Source organism: Cyphomyrmex costatus, unplaced genomic scaffold, assembly GCF_001594065.2.
Source record: "Cyphomyrmex costatus isolate MS0001 unplaced genomic scaffold, Ccosl1.0 scaffold296, whole genome shotgun sequence".
Classification (NCBI taxonomy): Eukaryota; Metazoa; Arthropoda; class Insecta; order Hymenoptera; family Formicidae; genus Cyphomyrmex; species Cyphomyrmex costatus.
Genome location: NW_017277082.1, coordinates 1,221,211 through 1,241,737, shown reverse-complemented (window position 1 = coordinate 1,241,737; position 20,527 = coordinate 1,221,211). Strand labels below are relative to the sequence as shown.

General features: G+C 33.8%; 4 protein-coding genes across 4 annotated transcripts; 2 read left to right on the top strand and 2 right to left on the bottom strand.

Annotated features, from left to right (window-relative positions):
• Positions 1-6,657: 6,657 nt before the first annotated feature.
• On the top strand, positions 6,658-8,288 carry LOC108775289 (zinc finger protein 37). Its single transcript, XM_018541602.1, has 3 exons — positions 6,658-6,920; positions 7,058-7,279; positions 7,368-8,288. Exons 2-3 carry the CDS (start codon positions 7,058-7,060, stop codon positions 8,286-8,288), a joined length of 1,143 nt encoding a protein of 380 aa, XP_018397104.1. The 5' UTR covers positions 6,658-6,920.
• Positions 8,289-11,501: 3,213 nt separating this feature from the next.
• Positions 11,502-13,152, bottom strand: LOC108775296 (8-oxo-dGDP phosphatase NUDT18). The gene is made up of 4 exons (XM_018541610.1): positions 12,965-13,152; positions 12,301-12,835; positions 12,079-12,181; positions 11,502-11,741 (listed from the first exon to the last, which is right to left on the bottom strand). Exons 1-4 carry the CDS (start codon positions 13,110-13,112, stop codon positions 11,502-11,504), a joined length of 1,026 nt encoding a protein of 341 aa, XP_018397112.1. The 5' UTR covers positions 13,113-13,152.
• A 2,471-nt stretch (positions 13,153-15,623) lies between these two features.
• Positions 15,624-18,023, top strand: S2P (membrane-bound transcription factor site-2 protease). The gene is made up of 6 exons (XM_018541601.1): positions 15,624-15,699; positions 15,948-16,223; positions 16,478-16,828; positions 16,887-17,045; positions 17,298-17,555; positions 17,655-18,023. Exons 1-6 carry the CDS (start codon positions 15,625-15,627, stop codon positions 18,021-18,023), a joined length of 1,488 nt encoding a protein of 495 aa, XP_018397103.1. The 5' UTR covers position 15,624.
• A 192-nt stretch (positions 18,024-18,215) lies between these two features.
• On the bottom strand, positions 18,216-19,748 carry TfIIA-S (general transcription factor IIA subunit 2). Its single transcript, XM_018541604.1, has 5 exons — positions 19,735-19,748; positions 19,584-19,660; positions 18,855-18,959; positions 18,636-18,765; positions 18,216-18,480 (listed from the first exon to the last, which is right to left on the bottom strand). The coding sequence occupies exons 2-5, from the start codon at positions 19,653-19,655 to the stop codon at positions 18,449-18,451; spliced, it is 339 nt and encodes a 112-aa protein (XP_018397106.1). The 5' UTR covers positions 19,656-19,660; positions 19,735-19,748; the 3' UTR covers positions 18,216-18,448.
• Positions 19,749-20,527: the final 779 nt, after the last annotated feature.

Here is a 20,527-nt window from a genome sequence, read left to right as displayed (position 1 = left end):
CGCAAAATGACCCATTTTCCCCAAAAAGCAAAATTACTCCAGAAAAAATGCAAAAAGTGATCCATTTTTCCCTAAAACCAAAATTACTTCTCAAAAATCGCAAAATGACCCATATTCCCCAAAAAGACAAATTACTCCAGAAAAATGCAAAAAGTGACCCATTTTCCCCCAAAAAACAAAATTACTACTCAAAAAAACGCAAAATTCCCATATTTCCTTAAAAAGCAAAATTGCTTCTCAAAAAAACGCAAAATGACCCATTAAGTCCCAAAAGGAAAATTACCTCTCAAAAAACGCAAAAAGACCCATTAACACCAAAAACCAAAATTACTCCAGAATAAAATGCAAAAAGTGATCCATTATAAAATGCAAAAAGTGATCCATTTTTCCCCAAAAACCAAAATTACTTCTCAAAAAAACGCAAAATGACCCATTATGCCCCAAAAAGCAAAATTGCACCTCAAAAAAACGCAAAATAACCCATTTTGTCACAAAACGCATAAATGCACGAGAAAAAAAAACAAAGTTACCCATTTTGTCCCAAAAAGCAAAATAGTTCCAAAAAAACGCAAAAAGTTACCCGTTTTGCCCCAAAAATTAAAATTGCTCCAAAAAACGCAAAAAATGACCCGTTTTGCCACAAAAAGCAAAATTGCTGGAGAAAAAAACGCAAAATGACCCATTATATCTCAAAAACCAAAATCGGTTTTTTCTCGATACCACCATTCGATAGAGAACGCCGAGATACACATTTCTAACCTACAAATTTGGTATCGATTTTCGACTTTTCACATCGAAGTCGAAAATCGGTTTTTTCTCGGTACTACCGTTCGATAGAGAATGTCGATATACGCATTTCTAACCTACAAATTTGGTACCCATTTTCGACTTTTCACCGAAATCCAAAATCGGTTTTTTCTCGATACTACCATTCGATAGAGAAAGCCGAGATACGCATTTCTAACCTACAAAGTTGGTACCGATTTTCGACTTTTCACTTCGAAGTCGAAAATCGGTTTTTTCTCGATATTACCATTCGATAGAGAACACCGAGATACGCATTTCTAACCTGTAAATTTGGTACCGATTTTCGACTTTTCACTTCAAAGTCGAAAATCGGTTTTTTCCCGCTACCACCATTCGATAGAGAATGTCGAGATACGCATTTCTAACCTGTAAATTTGGTACCGATTTTCGACTTTTCACTTCAAAGTCGAAAATCGGTTTTTTCTCGTTACCAATATTCGATAGAGAACGCCGAGATACGCATTTCTAACCTACAAAGTTGGAATCGATTTTCGACTTTTCACTTCGAAGTCGAAAATCGGTTTTTTCTCGTTACCACCATTCGATAGAGAACGCCGAGATACGCATTTCTAACCTACAAATTTGGAATCGATTTTCGACTTTTCACTTCGAAGTCGAAAATCGGTTTTTTCTCGTTACCACCATTCGATAGAGAACGCCGAGATACGCATTTCTAACCTACAAATTTGGAATCGATTTTCGACTTTTCACTTCGAAGTCGAAAATCGGTTTTTTCTCGTTACCACCATTCGATAGAGAACGCCGAGATACGCATTTCTAACCTACAAATTTGGAATCGATTTTCGACTTTTCACTTCGAAGTCGAAAATCGGTTTTTTCTCGTTACCACCATTCGATAGAGAACGCCGAGATACGCATTTCTAACCTACAAATTTGGAATCGATTTTCGACTTTTCACTTCGAAGTCGAAAATCGGTTTTTTCTCGTTACCACCATTCGATAGAGAACGCCGAGATACGCATTTCTAACCTACAAATTTGGAATCGATTTTCGACTTTTCACTTCGAAGTCGAAAATCGGTTTTTTCTCGTTACCACCATTCGATAGAGAACGCCGAGATACGCATTTCTAACCTACAAATTTGGAATCGATTTTCGACTTTTCACTTCGAAGTCGAAAATCGGTTTTTTCTCGTTACCACCATTCGATAGAGAACGCCGAGATACGCATTTCTAACCTACAAATTTGGAATCGATTTTCGACTTTTCACTTCGAAGTCGAAAATCGGTTTTTTCTCGTTACCACCATTCGATAGAGAACGCCGAGATACGCATTTCTAACCTACAAATTTGGAATCGATTTTCGACTTTTCACTTCGAAGTCGAAAATCGGTTTTTTCTCGTTACCACCATTCGATAGAGAACGCCGAGATACGCATTTCTAACCTACAAATTTGGAATCGATTTTCGACTTTTCACTTCGAAGTCGAAAATCGGTTTTTTCTCGTTACCACCATTCGATAGAGAACGCCGAGATACGCATTTCTAACCTACAAATTTGGAATCGATTTTCGACTTTTCACTTCGAAGTCGAAAATCGGTTTTTTCTCGTTACCACCATTCGATAGAGAACGCCGAGATACGCATTTCTAACCTACAAATTTGGAATCGATTTTCGACTTTTCACTTCGAAGTCGAAAATCGGTTTTTTCTCGTTACCACCATTCGATAGAGAACGCCGAGATACGCATTTCTAACCTACAAATTTGGAATCGATTTTCGACTTTTCACTTCGAAGTCGAAAATCGGTTTTTTCTCGTTACCACCATTCGATAGAGAACGCCGAGATACGCATTTCTAACCTACAAATTTGGAATCGATTTTCGACTTTTCACTTCGAAGTCGAAAATCGGTTTTTTCTCGTTACCACCATTCGATAGAGAACGCCGAGATACGCATTTCTAACCTACAAATTTGGAATCGATTTTCGACTTTTCACTTCGAAGTCGAAAATCGGTTTTTTCTCGTTACCACCATTCGATAGAGAACGCCGAGATACGCATTTCTAACCTACAAATTTGGAATCGATTTTCGACTTTTCACTTCGAAGTCGAAAATCGGTTTTTTCTCGTTACCACCATTCGATAGAGAACGCCGAGATACGCATTTCTAACCTACAAATTTGGAATCGATTTTCGACTTTTCACTTCGAAGTCGAAAATCGGTTTTTTCTCGTTACCACCATTCGATAGAGAACGCCGAGATACGCATTTCTAACCTACAAATTTGGAATCGATTTTCGACTTTTCACTTCGAAGTCGAAAATCGGTTTTTTCTCGTTACCACCATTCGATAGAGAACGCCGAGATACGCATTTCTAACCTACAAATTTGGAATCGATTTTCGACTTTTCACTTCGAAGTCGAAAATCGGTTTTTTCTCGTTACCACCATTCGATAGAGAACGCCGAGATACGCATTTCTAACCTACAAATTTGGAATCGATTTTCGACTTTTCACTTCGAAGTCGAAAATCGGTTTTTTCTCGTTACCACCATTCGATAGAGAACGCCGAGATACGCATTTCTAACCTACAAATTTGGAATCGATTTTCGACTTTTCACTTCGAAGTCGAAAATCGGTTTTTTCTCGTTACCACCATTCGATAGAGAACGCCGAGATACGCATTTCTAACCTACAAATTTGGTACCGATTTTCGACTTTTCACCGAAATCCAAAATCGGTTTTTTCTCGTTACGACCATTCGATAGAGAACGCCGAGATACGCATTTCTAACCTACAAATTGGGAATCGATTTTCGACTTTTCACTTCGAAGTCGAAAATCGGTTTTTTCTCGTTACCACCATTCGATAGAGAATGTCGAGATACGCATTTCTAACCTACAAACTTGGAATCGATTTTCGACTTTTCACTTCGAAGTCGAAAATCGGTTTTTTCCCGTTACCACCATTCGATAGAGAATGTCGAGATACGCATTTCTAACCTACAAACTTGGAATCGATTTTCGACTTTTCACTTCGAAGTCGAAAATCGGTTTTTTCTCGTTACCAGCATTCGATAGAGAATGTCGAGGTACGCATTTCTAACATACAAATTTGGAATCGATTTTCGACTTTTCACTTCGAAGTCGAAAATTGGTTTTTTCTCGGTACTACCGTTCGATAGAGAATGTCGAGATACGCATTTCTAACCTTCAAATTTGGTACCCATTTTCGACTTTTTTCTAACCTACAAATTTGGTATCGATTTTCTGAAGTCGAAAATCGGTTTTTTCTCGTTACCACCATTCGATAGAGAACGCCGAGATACGCATTTCTAACCTACAAATTTGGAATCGATTTTCGACTTTTCACTTCGAAGTCGAAAATCGGTTTTTTCTCGTTACCACCATTCCATAGAGAACGCCGAGATACGCATTTCTAACCTACAAATTTGGTATCGAATTTCGACTTTTCACTGAAGTCGATAATCGGTTTTTTCTCATTACCACCATTCGATAGAGAACGCTGAGATACGCATTTCTAACCTACAAATTTGGTATCGATTTTCGACTTTTCACTGAAATCGAAAATCGGTTTTTTCTCGTTACCACCGTTCGATAGAGCATGCCGAGATACGCATTTCTAACCTACAAATTTGGTACCGATTTTCGACTTTTCAAATCTTTTTTACCTAATTTAACACGGACCCGAACCGCGTCTACTTCCAACGATACGATTTTATCGGCGAGAAGGCGGGTCACGGAAATGGGCGTGGTACGTAGTTCCCACAGCTCGAAAATGGACGTTGGTGCCGCTAGTGTTTGGGGAGTTAGAAGCATTACAAGAAAAAGGCCTCCATGGCCACTCTCAGGTTTCTCTCTGGTTATACTATATGAGAATTCTCATATAGTTCTCGTTAACAACTTAAGTTGTTAAATCATTTAAAGTCTAAGGCGAGAATCACTCTTTTGCATAACGCTAAGCAAAAGACTGAGGTTACATATACAAAACAGAATGTCAGAACATAAATATGTATATATAAAACATACATAAATATATATATACTGAAAATTAATTTTTTATAATAAAATAAATTAAAATATAGTAAACGACTTCGTTAAATTTCTGTATTAAATTCAGATTCCGTATTATGTAAGAATGTGATTCACTCTTTATTAAAGAGAAACAAACGCTTATTAAAGAGGAACAAACGCTTATTATAGAGAAACAAGCGCTTATTAAAGAGAAACAAACGCTTATTAAAGAGAAACAAACACTTATTAAAGTGAAACAAATGTTTATTAAAGAGAAACAAATGTTTATTAAAAAGAAACAAATATTTGGGTCGATTTACAAAATGGTTTTTTAAATCGAAAGAAATGTTTATTAATAAAAAACAAATATTTATTAAAAAGTAACAAACGTTTATTAAAAAAAGACACAAATGTTTATTAAAAAGAAACAAACATTTATTAAAAAGAAACAAATATTTGGTTCGATTTACAAAATGGTTTTTTAAATCGAAAGAAATATTTATTAAAAGGAAACAAATATTTATTAAAAAGAAACAAACGTTTATTAAAAGGAAACAAACGTTTATTAAAAGGAAACAAACGTTTATTAAAAGGAAACAAACGTTTATTAATAAGAAACAAACGTTTGCAAGCTTGAGATTGTCTGTCGCAACAAACTTGCGATCGGCTTGCAACTAAAGCCGGTTCTACATTAGTTCAAGCCAATCGCTAGTTTGTTGCGACAGCCATTCTGAAGTATTGATTTCAAAATGCAAGCTTGAGATTGGCTGTCGCAACGAAATTGCGATCGTCTTGCAACTAATGTAGAAACGGCTTAATGTAGAACCGGCATTATGCATTTCATGTGCGATAGGCTTAAGGCCTGTTCTACAATACGTCGTATATCGGCGTCGGATGTCATGCCGTAAGAAATTAGCCAATCACAGTTAAAAACAATCGACCATGATTGGTTAATTTCTTACAGCACGACATTCGGCGCCGTCATACGACGTATTGTAAAACAGGCCTAAAGCAGGGAGCACAGACTTTTGCATAATGCATAAAGCATGTGCATAAGGAATTTCATTGGCCCATTTTCTTATGCATGAGTCAATGGACCAATCAAATTCTTTATGTATATGTATTATGCGTTATGCAAAAGTCTGTGCTCCCCGCTTAAAAGCCCAAACACAAGCTTTTGCATAACGTATAATACCTAGTGCATAAGAGAATCAGCTAATCAAAGAATTTCTTTTCGTTGAAGTAGAAGGAAAGGAGGGCTTCAGATTGGTTGATTCTTTTATTCACTATATATTATGCGTTATGCAAAAGTCTGTACTCCCCGCTTAATGCCCAAAACACATGAAATACATAACAGTGTATAAACATAACATAAGACCTCTGGACCAATGAGCATCTTATGTTGATCAATATGGTTACTTTATGCTGAATGCTTATTGGTCCAACAGTTTTATGTTATGCTCATGTTCTATTATGCATTTCATGTGCGAAAGGCTTAAAGGCCGCAGCACATTTGCATATCGCATAAAGCATGTGCATAAGGAATTTCATTGGCCCATTTTCTTATGCATGAGTCAATGGACCAATCAAATTCTTTATGCATATGGTTTATGCGTTATGCAAAAGTCTGTGCTCCCCGCTTTTTACCTCTAAATTTCGGGCACAGCCGTTCTGAGGGTGCAAACCTATGCAGCGGAATAGCGTAACGCGGAATGAGAGTAGAACCAATAACGAGAATTCCGTGTTTCTAGAGAATCTCGTGATTGGTTCTACTCTCGTTCCGCGAAACGCTATTCCGCTGCATGGGTTTGCACATTGCTTACTCCTTCCGTTTGATTCGTTAGGTGGCGTTCAGATATTTACTTTAAAAAAAAAAATGGCTTTGGGACAAAGGAATTAAAAATTCTTGTCAGCAATGTGAGCTGATAAAATGTCTCATTGTATCGTTGTTTGTACTATCGCGTTAATTTAGTAGGAACACATCATACACACACACCCACACACACACACACACACACACACATACATTATGACACGCAAATTCACTAGAACTACGAGTTTTGGCAATTGATATTGTCCAAGCCAAGGCCCTCGTTGACAATTCTTCAAATGAAAGTGTTAGTGTATCGTTCGATTATGACTTTAATGCATTAAATATAATTTCTAATTATATAGAAACAAATGGAGATACTTATATGGCATTTCACTGTAGTGCGCTAATATAAATATATAATATTCTTTCTGTATTTTATAGATGTTTAGTCCTATACAAATAAAACATGAATGTACAATCGTAGAGGATGTAAATGCGAGTAATAGAATTAACAGCTCGGATAGTTCCTTGTATCCTTTTATCAATCAAGATATTGAATATAAGCACCGTCAATTGTCTCAGTTTTGGGAACAAACACAGTTATCGAACGAAGTCCCTGCGAAAAATGAAATTCACAATCAACAGGCTATGTTCCAAGCAGAGGTAAATATATACAGTATTGTGAACAACTTGCATTTCATGATTCAACACATGATTTTACTATATTCAGTTTCATACATTTTTGTTCTAGGAAGCTGGTAATTTATCGTATATGCAAAATGGCATATTCCTTTCAGTTAATCAAGAAGATGGCAACAATCAAATACAGACAAATAACCAATGTGATCCTCTAAGTAATGTTGTCATAGTTCAAGAAAACAAACAGTCACAGTCTATACAAGATTTGCAAAATGTAGGAAATATTAGTCAGACGTTAACAACGCAATCACTGACTGCTGCAAAAAATAATCGTCTTGGGAGGCCATCCAAAAATTCTACAGAATCTAGTACAGGAAAGAAGTTAAAATGCCAATGTGAGATTTGCTTCAAGGAATTTGGACACAAAAGTAATTTATTTATTCATATGAGAACGCATAATGGAGACAGACCATATAAATGTAGCCAATGTGAAAAGTGTTTTACACACAGTGGAAACTTGGCTATACACATGAGAACGCATTCTGGTGAACGTCCATATGGTTGTCAGATATGTGGAAAAATGTTTAGCCATAGTGGAAATCTTTCAACTCACTTAAGAACTCATTCGGGTGTAAAGCCCTACAAATGTAATGTGTGTGGTAAAGAATTTAGACACAGTGGTAACTTATCGATACACGAGAGGATACATTCCGGAATTAAACCATTTCATTGTAAAATTTGTGGGAAGGAGTTCCATCACAGTGGTAATTTAACAACTCATATGAAAAAACATCCTGTAAATACAGACACAAATCTAAATGATTGTGAAAACAATCAAAAGCATATACTACATACTAGTACTACAGATGTTAACACTACCGCTTCTTCAAATTATTTAAATAATGTATCTTTAACGCTCAATGATGACATTAAATTAATGCATAATACTAGTAATGTGGTTCCTATTAAAAATGAAAGTACAGAAGATACTGTATTAAATACAATAGGAAGATTAACATCTACTTCTAGTTGAAGATATACACTATTATTATTATGCAGGATGAGTCATATAATTTGTTACAAGTTGATACTGTCAATAACTAAATAAAATTGAAAATTTCCAATTCTTGATGCCTTAATAATAAGAAAGAATGTATCTATTACGTATGATCTTTCCAAAATGTAAAATTAATCTTTTTCATTTTAAGAGATCTTTATTAACAAGTTTTCTAATGTGATTTGTAATAAATTACATACAATATCCTGCACATTAGGAATTTCTTAAAATATCCTTGGTATTTTTTTATTCAATGCTCTACTTGCAAACAAGCAATTTTTTACCGACAAAGGCAGAAAATAGCTTTCATTTTCATACCTTTGTGTAGTTATATGGTAGTCTTCCTAAATATAACGTTACTATATGTATATAAAATTATAAACGCGTGTTTTCTGTAGATTTATTTCAGATAAAATAATACATGATTATAATGATCTGTGATGTTTTTGAGTTACTAAAATAGGATATAAGAGGACAGTAGAAACAATATTTTTATTTAAAAAATATCTATCATGTATTTGTATAAACAACATGGTCTATATATTTCTCATTCAATTATTTGTGTTTATACAAGTATGTTATAATTAATAATATCAGGCTTAAATAACCCTTAAATGAAGTAAGTCATTGAAATTATTATTATATATTTTAAGTATGCAAAGTATAACATGTATAAAAATAATAAAAATATAATTTAAATCTTACTTTAAGCTCATATGTGCAATTTGAAATGATATCTAATAGTGATATAAATTTTTCGTTAATTTCTTTATTAGCCTTACTTTTATATTTATTTCTTATTATTACATTATTTCAATAAATTATCTTTACTTGGATTTTTTACATTTTATATATATATATATACACACACACACACAGTACATGTTGATTAAAAACGGTACAATTTGCACAAACAAGATATGTTAGACTGTAACTTTTAATCGCATACATGCAAATATAAAATTTCAAATCTATTTAACAATTCTAAATATTTTTTATGTAATATTCAATAATAAATTTTTAAACATTATAAACTTGGCTTTAATTATTTCTTTTCATATCTACAATTATATGTATATTATGCATATGTATACAATCTATAATTTAAATTATAAAATTTGTATTTCATATATATATATATATATAATAAATATACTGTGAGATTTTTATACTATTATTATATCGCTTAATACATTAAAATTTATAATTAGTCTGTGAGAACAGATTAAACTTTTAAGAAGAAAAATTTAATCCCATTTGATGTGTTACTACATTATTCTATGATTAATACTTTAGTTTCTTGTCATAAACATAAAGTATAAACATGTGTAGATATATACAGGGTGAGTCATTTTAATTGCCTCAGGCGAATATCTCAGAAACTTGGTAATGTACCCTATCCAAAATCCGTTATTTCCATCTTTCCCCTAAGAAAATCTACAACTTTTATATAAAACTATTTCTTGTATCTCTCTTCAGTTTCTGAGATATTTGCCTAAGGCGATGATATATTTAAAATGTCTCACCCTATATACATGTATATAAAAGTAAGCTAAATATAATAACATTATTATATATAGCTTACTTATATTACATAAGAAGTTGGAATATTGGCTGCGTTCCGTTTTACGCATATGCGCGCATTCCCCTATAGTATACGTGACGCTCACTATATAAAATGCGCGCATATGCCTAAAACGGAACGCAGCCATTATTGGTCACGTTCAGCAGACTCAACTGTTGCGGAGCGGATCCGTGAGCGCTCACTACTATTGGTATATTCTTTTAGATCATCTAATAGCAGTGAGCGTTCACGGATCCGCTCCGCAACAGTTGAGTCTACTGAACGCGACCATTATCTCTCATATATTTGTTGTTAATATTTGTTATAAAGTCATTGGTATAGGGGTAACTAGGGTTACTAAGGTACAATAGCTGTGTTCCAAAATTGATTACCAGTGCTGCGTGTATGTCATGGACATAGGAATAACAGGACGGAGCAATAACTGCGGGGGATGAAGCCATTTAGCGAGGAGGGAACTATGGTCACGTGGTATGTTTGGTGCCGTATTTGTTTACTGTCGCAGTGCGCTGCGCACTAATAATGGCTGCGTTCAGCAGAGGAACCAGCTTTGCAACTGTTGCAAAATTCTTTAATATGATTGGTCTTGCCCTTACTTCCTCATTAGATCTAAATGTATAAGCCAATCATATTCAAGAATTTTACAACAGTTGCAAAGCTGCTTTTTTCTGCTGAACGCAGCCAATGGAACGATTTTTCAGTACTGCCAGCACTGGCAGTCTATATCGGAACACACCCAAAAGTGCATGCTACCAATAGCGTTGCATTTTTAGTAAGCAAACTTTTCATGCAAACGCAGCTTTCATTTTGAAACGATATTTTCAGTGTTATTAGGGTGCAAACCCATGCAGCGGAATAACGTAACGCGGAACGAGAGCAGAACCAATAACAAGCATTCCGTGTTTCTAGAGAATCTCGTGATTGGTTCTGCTCTCGTTCCGCGTTACGCTATTCCGCTGCATGGGTTTGCACCCTTAAGCCTCGTGTCCACGATACTAGAAATCGGTCCGAGATCTCGAATAAAGGAAAAATTGACCAATTACATTGGTCATGTGACCAAATTGTTCAAATGTGATTTGTTAATTCTTTCTTCATCCGAGATCTCGGACCGATTTCTAGCATTGTGGACACAAGGCTTAAGCGTGTAGCGACGTGATGAAAAAAAATAAATAATCTAGAAGTATTGAGAGAACCATACAGAAAAAATTCTTATTTGAAACTATTATAAAGTTAGCACTTGATTCTACTTTTTGCTTTCTCAGCATCTTCTATCGAAACATTAATTTTATATTCGGTATTACAGTGTCAATTAAAACTAACTCAACCATCTTTTCCATGATTTTTGTGCTGTAGCTGCCTCACCTCGATAACCGCAGCAGGAAGTGATGACAAAATTAGTGATGTCTTTGCTCTCTCGCAGCACTGCCACAGTATGCTACAATGATTTTTGGAACGGTGTTGACAGTGCTGCCAGCGCTAGCAAACAATTTTGGAACACAGCCAATGTTAACATTATAAACTGATTTTAGTACAAAAATTACTGCATATTATATACCATTCATTTTCATCAAACAAAATAATAGCTTAATAAAACATTTGTATTGCAATTAACGTACGACCTTCAAAGGGACAGTCATGTTTCGTGGCAGACGGATTGCAAGAGAGTCTGCTACATTTTCAGAAAGCTCGTGCCAAATATATTTCCCGATTATAGGCACGTCTTCCAATGGTAACTTAAAGGATACCAGTAATGTTAAGCACAGACCATCACCTTCTTGTCCACCGCTAAATTCTATAGACAATAAACCGTGTGGTTTATGCTGTGGTACATCGTTTCCAAATATTTCCTAAAAAAAAGAAGCCTAAATATATACTTTATAACAAAATCTTCCAATTATGTTTTTCTCAAATATAAATTACACATATATGGTAAATGGATCTATTTTGTGAATAATTTATATGTAACATATTATTAATGCAAAAAAATGTTTTTGCAACATGATCAAATTTTTTAGTTCTAAGAACTTTTTAATATATATATATATATATATATATATTTTTATATAATATATATACATATATATGCAATATATTGTACATATTTGATACTTAATAATATTCATTAATATTTATATTTCTATATAAATATTAAAGAAGCATAAAATGCTTCTCTAATATACTCACAGTCATGAAGCTATGCAAAGTAGACAGTAAACTACGATTTGGATTAAGTTCACAAATTGGTGGATTATATTGTTCAGTATCAGATAACACATGTAATCTATTCCTGTTATAACAAAATTTATACAAATATTAATATAAAAATAATTACGTTATAAATATACTACATAACAATATAATTGTAATTCTATTAGATACAACACACACACATTGTATAATACTTACGTCGCTCTTTTCTTAGATGTAACTATTAATCTCAACGATAATTTCGTGTGTGATTTGGTCACAGGCATCAAATGAGGATGTTGGGGAACAGTTTTATTTGAAATGTAACTTTTGCCTCGGTCTAAGAGATATATTATATCGTTAGACCTTAATGGCAAGTCATCTATGTTTCGTAACCAGCATGCTTGTAGCGATTCCTCATTTGCCTGATCAGGTGTCTTTAGAGTACCGCCGATTATATCCCCGGTAAAAACAAAACGAAACCATGTACCATTTGCGCATTCTACTAATATCAGAGTTGTTGGCTCTATCACCAGACCTGTCTCTTCTAAGACTTCTCTCTTCACAGCACTTATAAGATTTTCATTCTTCTCTACTCTACCGGCTGGTAAGTACCATTTTCCAGTACAAGAAACTTTTGCTTCTTGCATCATTAACACTTCGCCTTGATCATTTATGACAACAGCAGCAACTATGTACGTCACTGTTTTCAGACAAATAGGAATGTGTGCTGTTAATTGACCTGATTTTGAACCTATAATGTATATGTGTTATACCAAATTTTTCTCTTTTTAGAAGATAGAAAGAAAGAAGATTCTGCATCTCTCTTATAAGAACATTATGAAAGTATGCAGTATTTGCAATGCGAAGACGTTAGACATACCTGTTGTATCACTTGCAAGAGTATGTACATTGCATATGTCACTTTCTAATGCTTGACCGGCAAGCAGCAATTGAACTTGATTCTCTACAAGATCTGACATGTTATATATTGTATATACACATATACTAAAAATACTGTCGCGTCGCATACGGAGCAATATTTGATTGTAAATATACGTTAGGTGATAAAAAATTTAACACGATCAGTATGAAAGTGACACCTATCAACCAATAAACGCATGGAAAGACGCCTCAAGATATGTGGAGATGTCGAGTTCACAATTCTGTTTCTATTAAGGCCTGCGCACAAGAGAACAAATATTAAGGGACGGGAATAAATATTAAGATTTTTAACCTATCAGGTACTAGTCTATTATCTTGAATCACATCTTGAATCGCACCTAGGGCCTCTTTCACCAACGCCGATTAAGTTAATCGACGATTAGTCCATTGGAATTGACCAATCGCATTTAACATTTAATTTTGACGACAGACGCGATTGGTCAATTCCAATGGACTAATCGTCAATTAAGTTAATCGGCGTTGGTGAAAGAGGCCCCTAGTCTAGCATCTAGGAAACCAGAAAGTAAGAAACTACGCAAAATAAAAGAAACAGAAAACAGAAAATAAGGCCGGTATTCATATAGCGTTTTCGAATGGAGCGGATTTGAACCCGACCGGGTCGGATCTTTGACGTCACATGCTCTATTTCGATTTCTGATTGGACGAGATCATGATATTTTTAGGTTAAACATGGGTTAACCGACCCGGGTCCCACTCGATTCGAAAACGCTAATAGTCGGTTCTTATTTTAAGCCTGTCTTAAGTATGTCTTAAGTAGAGTCCTAGATGACTCTAGTCTTATAGCGTTTTCCACTGGGAAAACTGGTGCAGCACTAGCGCCGTGCTACCCAATCAGCATACCATATTTAAAAAATATTTCTTAAATATGGTATGCTGATTGGGTAGCACGGCACTAGTGCTGCACCAGTTTTCCCAGTGGAAAACGCTATTAAGTAGAGTCCCTGAACTAGGACTCTAGTCTTAAGATGCTAAAGCGGCCTTCTGATTGGTTCGTAACTCCTCAAGACTGAACTTAAGACATTCTTGAATTTAAGAACTGACTATGAATACCGGCCTAAGAATTTCGATCTATCAGAAGTCATAAGGCCTGTTCTTTTTGCCTGCACTGACTAAACTGATACACATACAATGCAATAAGTTGAAATGAAACAAACGTATATCTGTTTTATTTCAACTTATTGCACTCTGTGCACCAGTTCGATAAAAAGAACAGGTCTATATACTGTGGAATAGACTACTGTGGAATAAACAGTGCGTATTCCATAGTACATGATTTCTGATAGGTTGAAATTCTTATTCTCTGTTCTCTGTTCCTTTATAGCCCTAAACACAATGCGAGGGAATAGCGATAGCGATAAGTTTCAACTTATCAGAAATTGAATACACCGGAATACGCATTTTTGATAGGTTGAATCTTATCGCTATCGCTATTCCCTCGCATTGTGTTTAAGTCCATGGCACATACAAAAACGTAAAGCGGGGAGCACAGACTTTTGCATAACGCATAAACCATATACATAAAGAATTTGATTGGTCCATTGACTCATGCATAAGAAAATGGACCAATGAAATTCCTTATGCACATGCTTTATGCGTTATGCAAAAGTCTGTGCTACCCGCTTAAGGCTGTAAAACGTAATCAGTAAGCGAATTGGCCAATCACAGTAGAGACCGTAAGGTCGGTAGCGAATCCAGTGTTACGATTTCCTTACTGATTCGTCTTACGGTCTTACGTTTTTCTCTGTGTTTCTGGCTTAAGGAAATCGTAATGCGTGGTCTATAATGGCAGTAGCAGTAGTGGATGAGACTGTAGAAGTAAGAAATTGACTAATCACAGTCGAATGTGAGAAGAATAATCGACCGTGATTGGTCAATTTCTTACTTTTATGTAGGATTCACACTGCGTACGACATCCGAAGTACGACGGTACGATATCCAATAGCAGAGCTTGTTACAAAATATTGTTAGCTATATATCAAGAAAATAAGCTCTCCTATTGGATATCGGACGTCGGATGTCGGACGCAGTGTGAATCCTACATTACAGTCTCATTCACTACTACTACTGCCATTGTAGACCACGCATAACATTGGATTCGCTACCGGCCTTACGGTCTCTACTGTGATTGGCCAATTCGCCTACTGATCACGTTTTACGGCCTTAAGTCGTAATCACACTAGCGATTGAGCGATTGTGATTGACGATTACTTTTCAACCAATCAGAGCAAAGCAGTCACCGATTGCTTTGTTCCGATTGGTTGAGAAGTAATCCTCAATCACAATCGCGCAATCGCTAGTGTGATTACGGCTTTACGGTTTGTATGTGCCATGGGCTTTAGCATTTATCCAATTAGTAAATTAAAATTTTAATCGCTGCGTTCAGCAGATAAAGAACCTTTGCAACTGTTGTTGACCATATATTAACATCTAAGAGAATGTAGGAGAGAAAAAGGGTGCTTGCATGCTATGAGGATTGGTGCTTGTGTGCGTGACTTTCAATACATTTAAGTGAAATACAGCGATGTAGGTAGTTATGAGAGACCGGCATCCAAGATCCAAACTGAAATAAACTGAAAAATGGATGCTTTGAGCGTGTTAATTGCGATAGCCTTGATACATTGCTCACTATTCTTTTTTGATATGCTTTTTAAGGTAAATCGTACAATTATCTTATGTACAATTATCTATGATGTTTTTTTACTCTTGCTAGATGCAAAGACCCTTTAAAACAAAATTATGTTTATGATACATCAGCGAAGTTTCTCTGGACTCAAGAAATTATTAGATGTTATTAATATCTACATTTTCCGTTATAAAATTCATGTCATTAATTTCAATTTAGTAATATAGATTATATATAAGTTTATTATGGTAAGGATAACTTGTGATATGTTTTTTAGTCCTGTTCACATTTTCCATATCTCTACTTCCTGGAAAATACTGGTCTGGAGATACAGATATTGAGAGTAAAATGGTTTACAACTGCTTTTAATCGCAAAATAATAAAATTGGGACTGGATTGCTCCAGGTTTTGGATCGCTTGGTTCAATGCTGGTATCATTATAAGCATTATACTCTTGCCGATAGCTGTAATCATTATTTTGAAGATGACATTTAACATGTGGCTAGCTGGATCCTCAAGCGATACTAGCTCAGGAGCTATATTGGAACCTATGGTATAGTTATAGAAATAAAGATATGTAAGGAGATTAGATATTTTTAAATAATCTTTACTATATAAGAGATTTTATAGATGTGAAAAGACTGCGATTTAGCTAAAAACTAGTTTATATGCTTTATACATTTTATTATATTAATACATTAGAATGTGATATTAATATAACTACTTAATTCTAGTACAATATAGGTTTAAAAAATTTTTCATTAATCTCTTTTTTGTGTAATTTAATTTCATAATTTTATGTTTTAGTTACCAGGTGTGGATATTCCTTTCAACGAAATTGGCTATTATGTAATAACACTAGCAATATGTAGTATATTTCATGAATTAGGACATGCCCTTGCTGCGGCAAGAGAGGATGTGCAGTTGTTTGGTTTAGGAATTGTGATTGTTTTCACCATTCCAATAGCTTACGTACATATAAGCAATGAACAATTGGTCGCATTGCCATTAAGAAATCAGCTACGTATTGCATGTGCAGGAATTTGGCATAATATCATTCTTGCTACAATAGTTGCAGCAATTCTTGTTTTTTCTACGTGGCTATGGGCACCACTTTATAATATTGGCTCTGGGGTTTATGTAAAAACTATTTTACCTGTAAGTAACAAAAAGATATTCTATTAAAATATACTTCTTTTATTATATTTTTTCGTAGAATTCACCTGTATTAGGACCAACTGGTCTTTTGGAATATGATGTAATATACAAATTAAATAATTGTCCTGTAAAGCATAGTGAGGATTGGTACGATTGTATGTTGCAAGCAGTACAACATTCTGCTCCTGGCTATTGTGTTAAACAGTCATTTGTTCAGGTATTTTCCTTAAGGAGATCCTTAAGCAGTCTGTATTACCGACTAAATCGTATAATTTTTGTATCGTAAATACTTCTATGTGTAAGTATTTACGATGCAAAAATTATACGATTTAGTCGGTAATACAGACTGCTTAAGGATCCCCTTAAGAAATATTTACATCATGATTTCATTTTGTTTAGCGTCTAGTATTTGTATTATTGTTAATTTCAATTATTATATAATAACTTTATTATATCTGTTATTTTGTAGGATTATGATGAGTCAGTGCCAGCTAAACAAAAAACGAACGGTGCTGTGAATTGCTGTACAACTGACAGTGAAATAAATGGCAATCTGTGTTTTGAATATATTGAAGGACCACAAACTGCTCCTCTTCACTTACCTCCGCATTCTTGCCTTTCAGTAAGGGCAATGCTTAATCAGTCACAAAATTTCTGTCAAGCTAGTCACGAGTGTTTATCTCATGATACTCATTGTATGAAACCTTCTTTAGACAATATCACAAAAGTGGGTAGAAACAGAAAATATAATTTATTCTCTATATTATAAATATATTTTCGAAATTGTTACTTTTTTTTAACAATTTTAAACGATTTAAAATTGCAGATTATACACATAAAGAGAAAAATGGGCAAGGATGTATTATTCTTGGGTCATCCAGCAGACATTTATAGGACTGTTGACGTATCGGATTGGGTGCCAAAATATTCTTTCTTGTATCCTGAATTACCCGAGTCCTTTGCGCTACTTTGTAAATATATTACAGTATTTTCAGCAGGGTTGGCAATCATTAATATTGTACCTTGCTTCTTTCTGGATGGTCAATATATTCTGAATATAGTCGTGCTTTATTTATTGAACTCCATGCCACATAATAGAAATATCAGAGAAAGCACAGTACTTACAATAACAAGTATAGGTACATTACTTTTTATAACGAACTTAATGTATTTACTTATTAATAAATTATTGTAAGTTAATCATACATTCTCGTCTTTTCCATCATTCTTCATATGATATAATTTATAAAATAATCTTAACACCTGTCCATATATTAATAATAATAATAATGCCCTTTTTGAATTTATGTTCAAATTTACATAGAAACTTTTAACAAGATATTAAATTCTTGTATATGTAAATAGGCAAGTAAAAGTATTGTTATCATGCAAGTTAAGTATTGGTTTCATCCAGTTATAAAAAATTATATATTTTTAATATATATTACTATATAGTTTCCGGTAGTTAATGTTTACTGGGAAGAAGTATGTATACACACACACACACACACATATACCTATTTTTACATTACTTTAACTTATTTGTTTTGTAATTTATCACAAAATTATTTTAACAGTGTAAAGAAAGATTTCCCATGCATATATAAGATGCTAAATTTGTTATCGTTTTGTTGCTCCATCTGCATCCAATGCTGAAAAAAATATTTATATTATAAAAATTTCTTCTGAACAGTATAAAACTAATAAACAATATGATAAATAACTATAAATTATTGCTTGTTCAATAATTAATTTGAGTTATGAAATAAATATATTATGCCATATTTTTGTTAGCATAAATACTTACTTTTTCCATCACAAGCAACAATTTTTACTTTATCTACTATCGCAACCTCCTGAACCTCACGAAATTCAACATCATTTAGCATAAAAGTCCACACATTATCACAAAATCTATATGTGTTTAATTTGCCAGCCTGTATAATAAGTTAATTCATTTAAATCAGACTCTCTGAATATAATAAAGTCAAGCTAAACAAATTATACAAATACTGAAGAAATTTACCTTAAATGTAAGTCTTGATTTAACTCTTGTTGCAAGAGCTTGATTAATAGCTTTATCAAATTGTAGTAACACCTTTATTGCAAGCTGTGGTGTTATTTGTCCATACTGGAATATATATCATCTCATTATTAGATACAGTACAAATATGATTTTAATTGTATAAAGAATAGATGAATCAGTATCTATTGCAAGAGTTACTTATTATCTTTTTAATTTTATAATGTAAATGAAATTTTTTATATAAGGAGCAGATTGCATATTTTAACCAAATTTTATTTTTTGAATTAGAGATGTTCAGTGTTTTGCAAGACTTATATTTTAAGCTACACTACAATGTTCTGAAAGTATTTTTCCACCATCCATTTATATGCTGAAAAAAGTATAAACATTCAAAGTGTATTATGTCCTTTAACTAAAAACAAACAAAATGCATTTGTTTAACATTATTAGAAATAGTTTAGCAATTGTGTTTAACATTTTACGTCTTTCTGATTGACAAATTGTTATTTTCTGTAAGACACGTAATTTGCTTGTGGCTTTCTCTTTCTCGTTTTCTGAAAATTATAAATTTCGAACAAAACGCATTTTGAAAGTCTGCTCCTCATATGTAAATGATAAACTTAGCTAGCGTAAATTATATTATCGTTCACTTGAAACAAATTATTTTTTCTTTATATACCGCCTAAAATGCTAAATCTAACCTATGTATTAACAACATTATGTATTCACCTGTATCAACTCATCAAGGCTCTCTTGCAGCGTGTTTCCTAATGTTGTATTTCTATACAATTGATAAGACATTTTGTCTGAAATGTTTCGTAAAACGTAGATAATAACTTGGAATTGCTAAGAGTGTGTACCACATCTACAAACAATTTACCTCTGCATACACGACATTCGACGCAGTACTGTGCTATGTCGGCGTGTCGTGTCGGCGCTTTCAGAAACAGCGAATGCAGCGCGGCGCACGGCTTAAAACCGCTAAAACCGTCATATTCAGAAAATTTTATGAAATTTGCTGAAATTTGCTGAAATTTGCCCTGTAGTCGCACGAAGCAAACATGTACATACATACATACACGCGAATAAATCACGCGGCATCTTAATAATAAGAGAATGCAGAGAGAATATACCGTTTTTTTCGATATCGTTTTTTTTTTTGCACGTACGCATATATACATTTTCACGTATTTGCGCAAAATCGTTTAGGGATTAATCAAGTAACTTTTTCTTTAGGGCGAAAATGGGAAAAGTGAAAATTTTTTTGTACGTATGTGTGTATATATACATACTACATACACAGTATACATATATATAGTACGTGAAAATTTTCTCGTTTCTGTTTTAGAGAAAAAATAACAATTGGCCGTATTCATTCTCTCTCTATAGATAGGACTTTATATACAATAAGAACGCGATGTGATATGGTCAATCACTTTTTGCATTTTACGTTATGTTAAACATATCCTTGTACGTATATTTATACTTTCAAGATTTACCAACTTTTACAATTGTATTTATAGATATTAATTGATAATGACCTGATCGGTGTTGAAACGTTATTTGTATATAAATTGCGTTTATTGTTCAATTAAACTATAATAAGTTGTTTTAGCTTGTAGCTCTTCTTATCGTTACTAATTTCAATATATGTATATGTGTATATACATATG

Coding starts and splice junctions, on each gene's coding strand:
- TfIIA-S (XM_018541604.1), bottom strand. CDS start 19,655: ATGTCTTATCAATTGTATAGAAATACAACATTAGGAAACACGCTGCAA. Junction 18,960..19,583: donor GCCTTGATGAGTTGATACAG/GTGAATACATAA, acceptor TATATATTCCAG/TATGGACAAATAACACCACA. Junction 18,481..18,635: donor TGTTGCTTGTGATGGAAAAA/GTAAGTATTTAT, acceptor TATTTTTTTCAG/CATTGGATGCAGATGGAGCA.
- S2P (XM_018541601.1), top strand. CDS start 15,625: ATGGATGCTTTGAGCGTGTTAATTGCGATAGCCTTGATACATTGCTCA. Junction 15,700..15,947: donor TTTTTGATATGCTTTTTAAG/GTAAATCGTACA, acceptor TATGTTTTTTAG/TCCTGTTCACATTTTCCATA. Junction 17,556..17,654: donor CTTTAGACAATATCACAAAA/GTGGGTAGAAAC, acceptor TTAAAATTGCAG/ATTATACACATAAAGAGAAA.
- LOC108775289 (XM_018541602.1), top strand. CDS start 7,058: ATGTTTAGTCCTATACAAATAAAACATGAATGTACAATCGTAGAGGAT. Junction 7,280..7,367: donor AGGCTATGTTCCAAGCAGAG/GTAAATATATAC, acceptor TTTTTGTTCTAG/GAAGCTGGTAATTTATCGTA.
- LOC108775296 (XM_018541610.1), bottom strand. CDS start 13,112: ATGCGACGCGACAGTATTTTTAGTATATGTGTATATACAATATATAAC. Junction 12,836..12,964: donor TCTTGCAAGTGATACAACAG/GTATGTCTAACG, acceptor TATACATTATAG/GTTCAAAATCAGGTCAATTA. Junction 11,742..12,078: donor CTTTGCATAGCTTCATGACT/GTGAGTATATTA, acceptor TCTTTTTTTTAG/GAAATATTTGGAAACGATGT.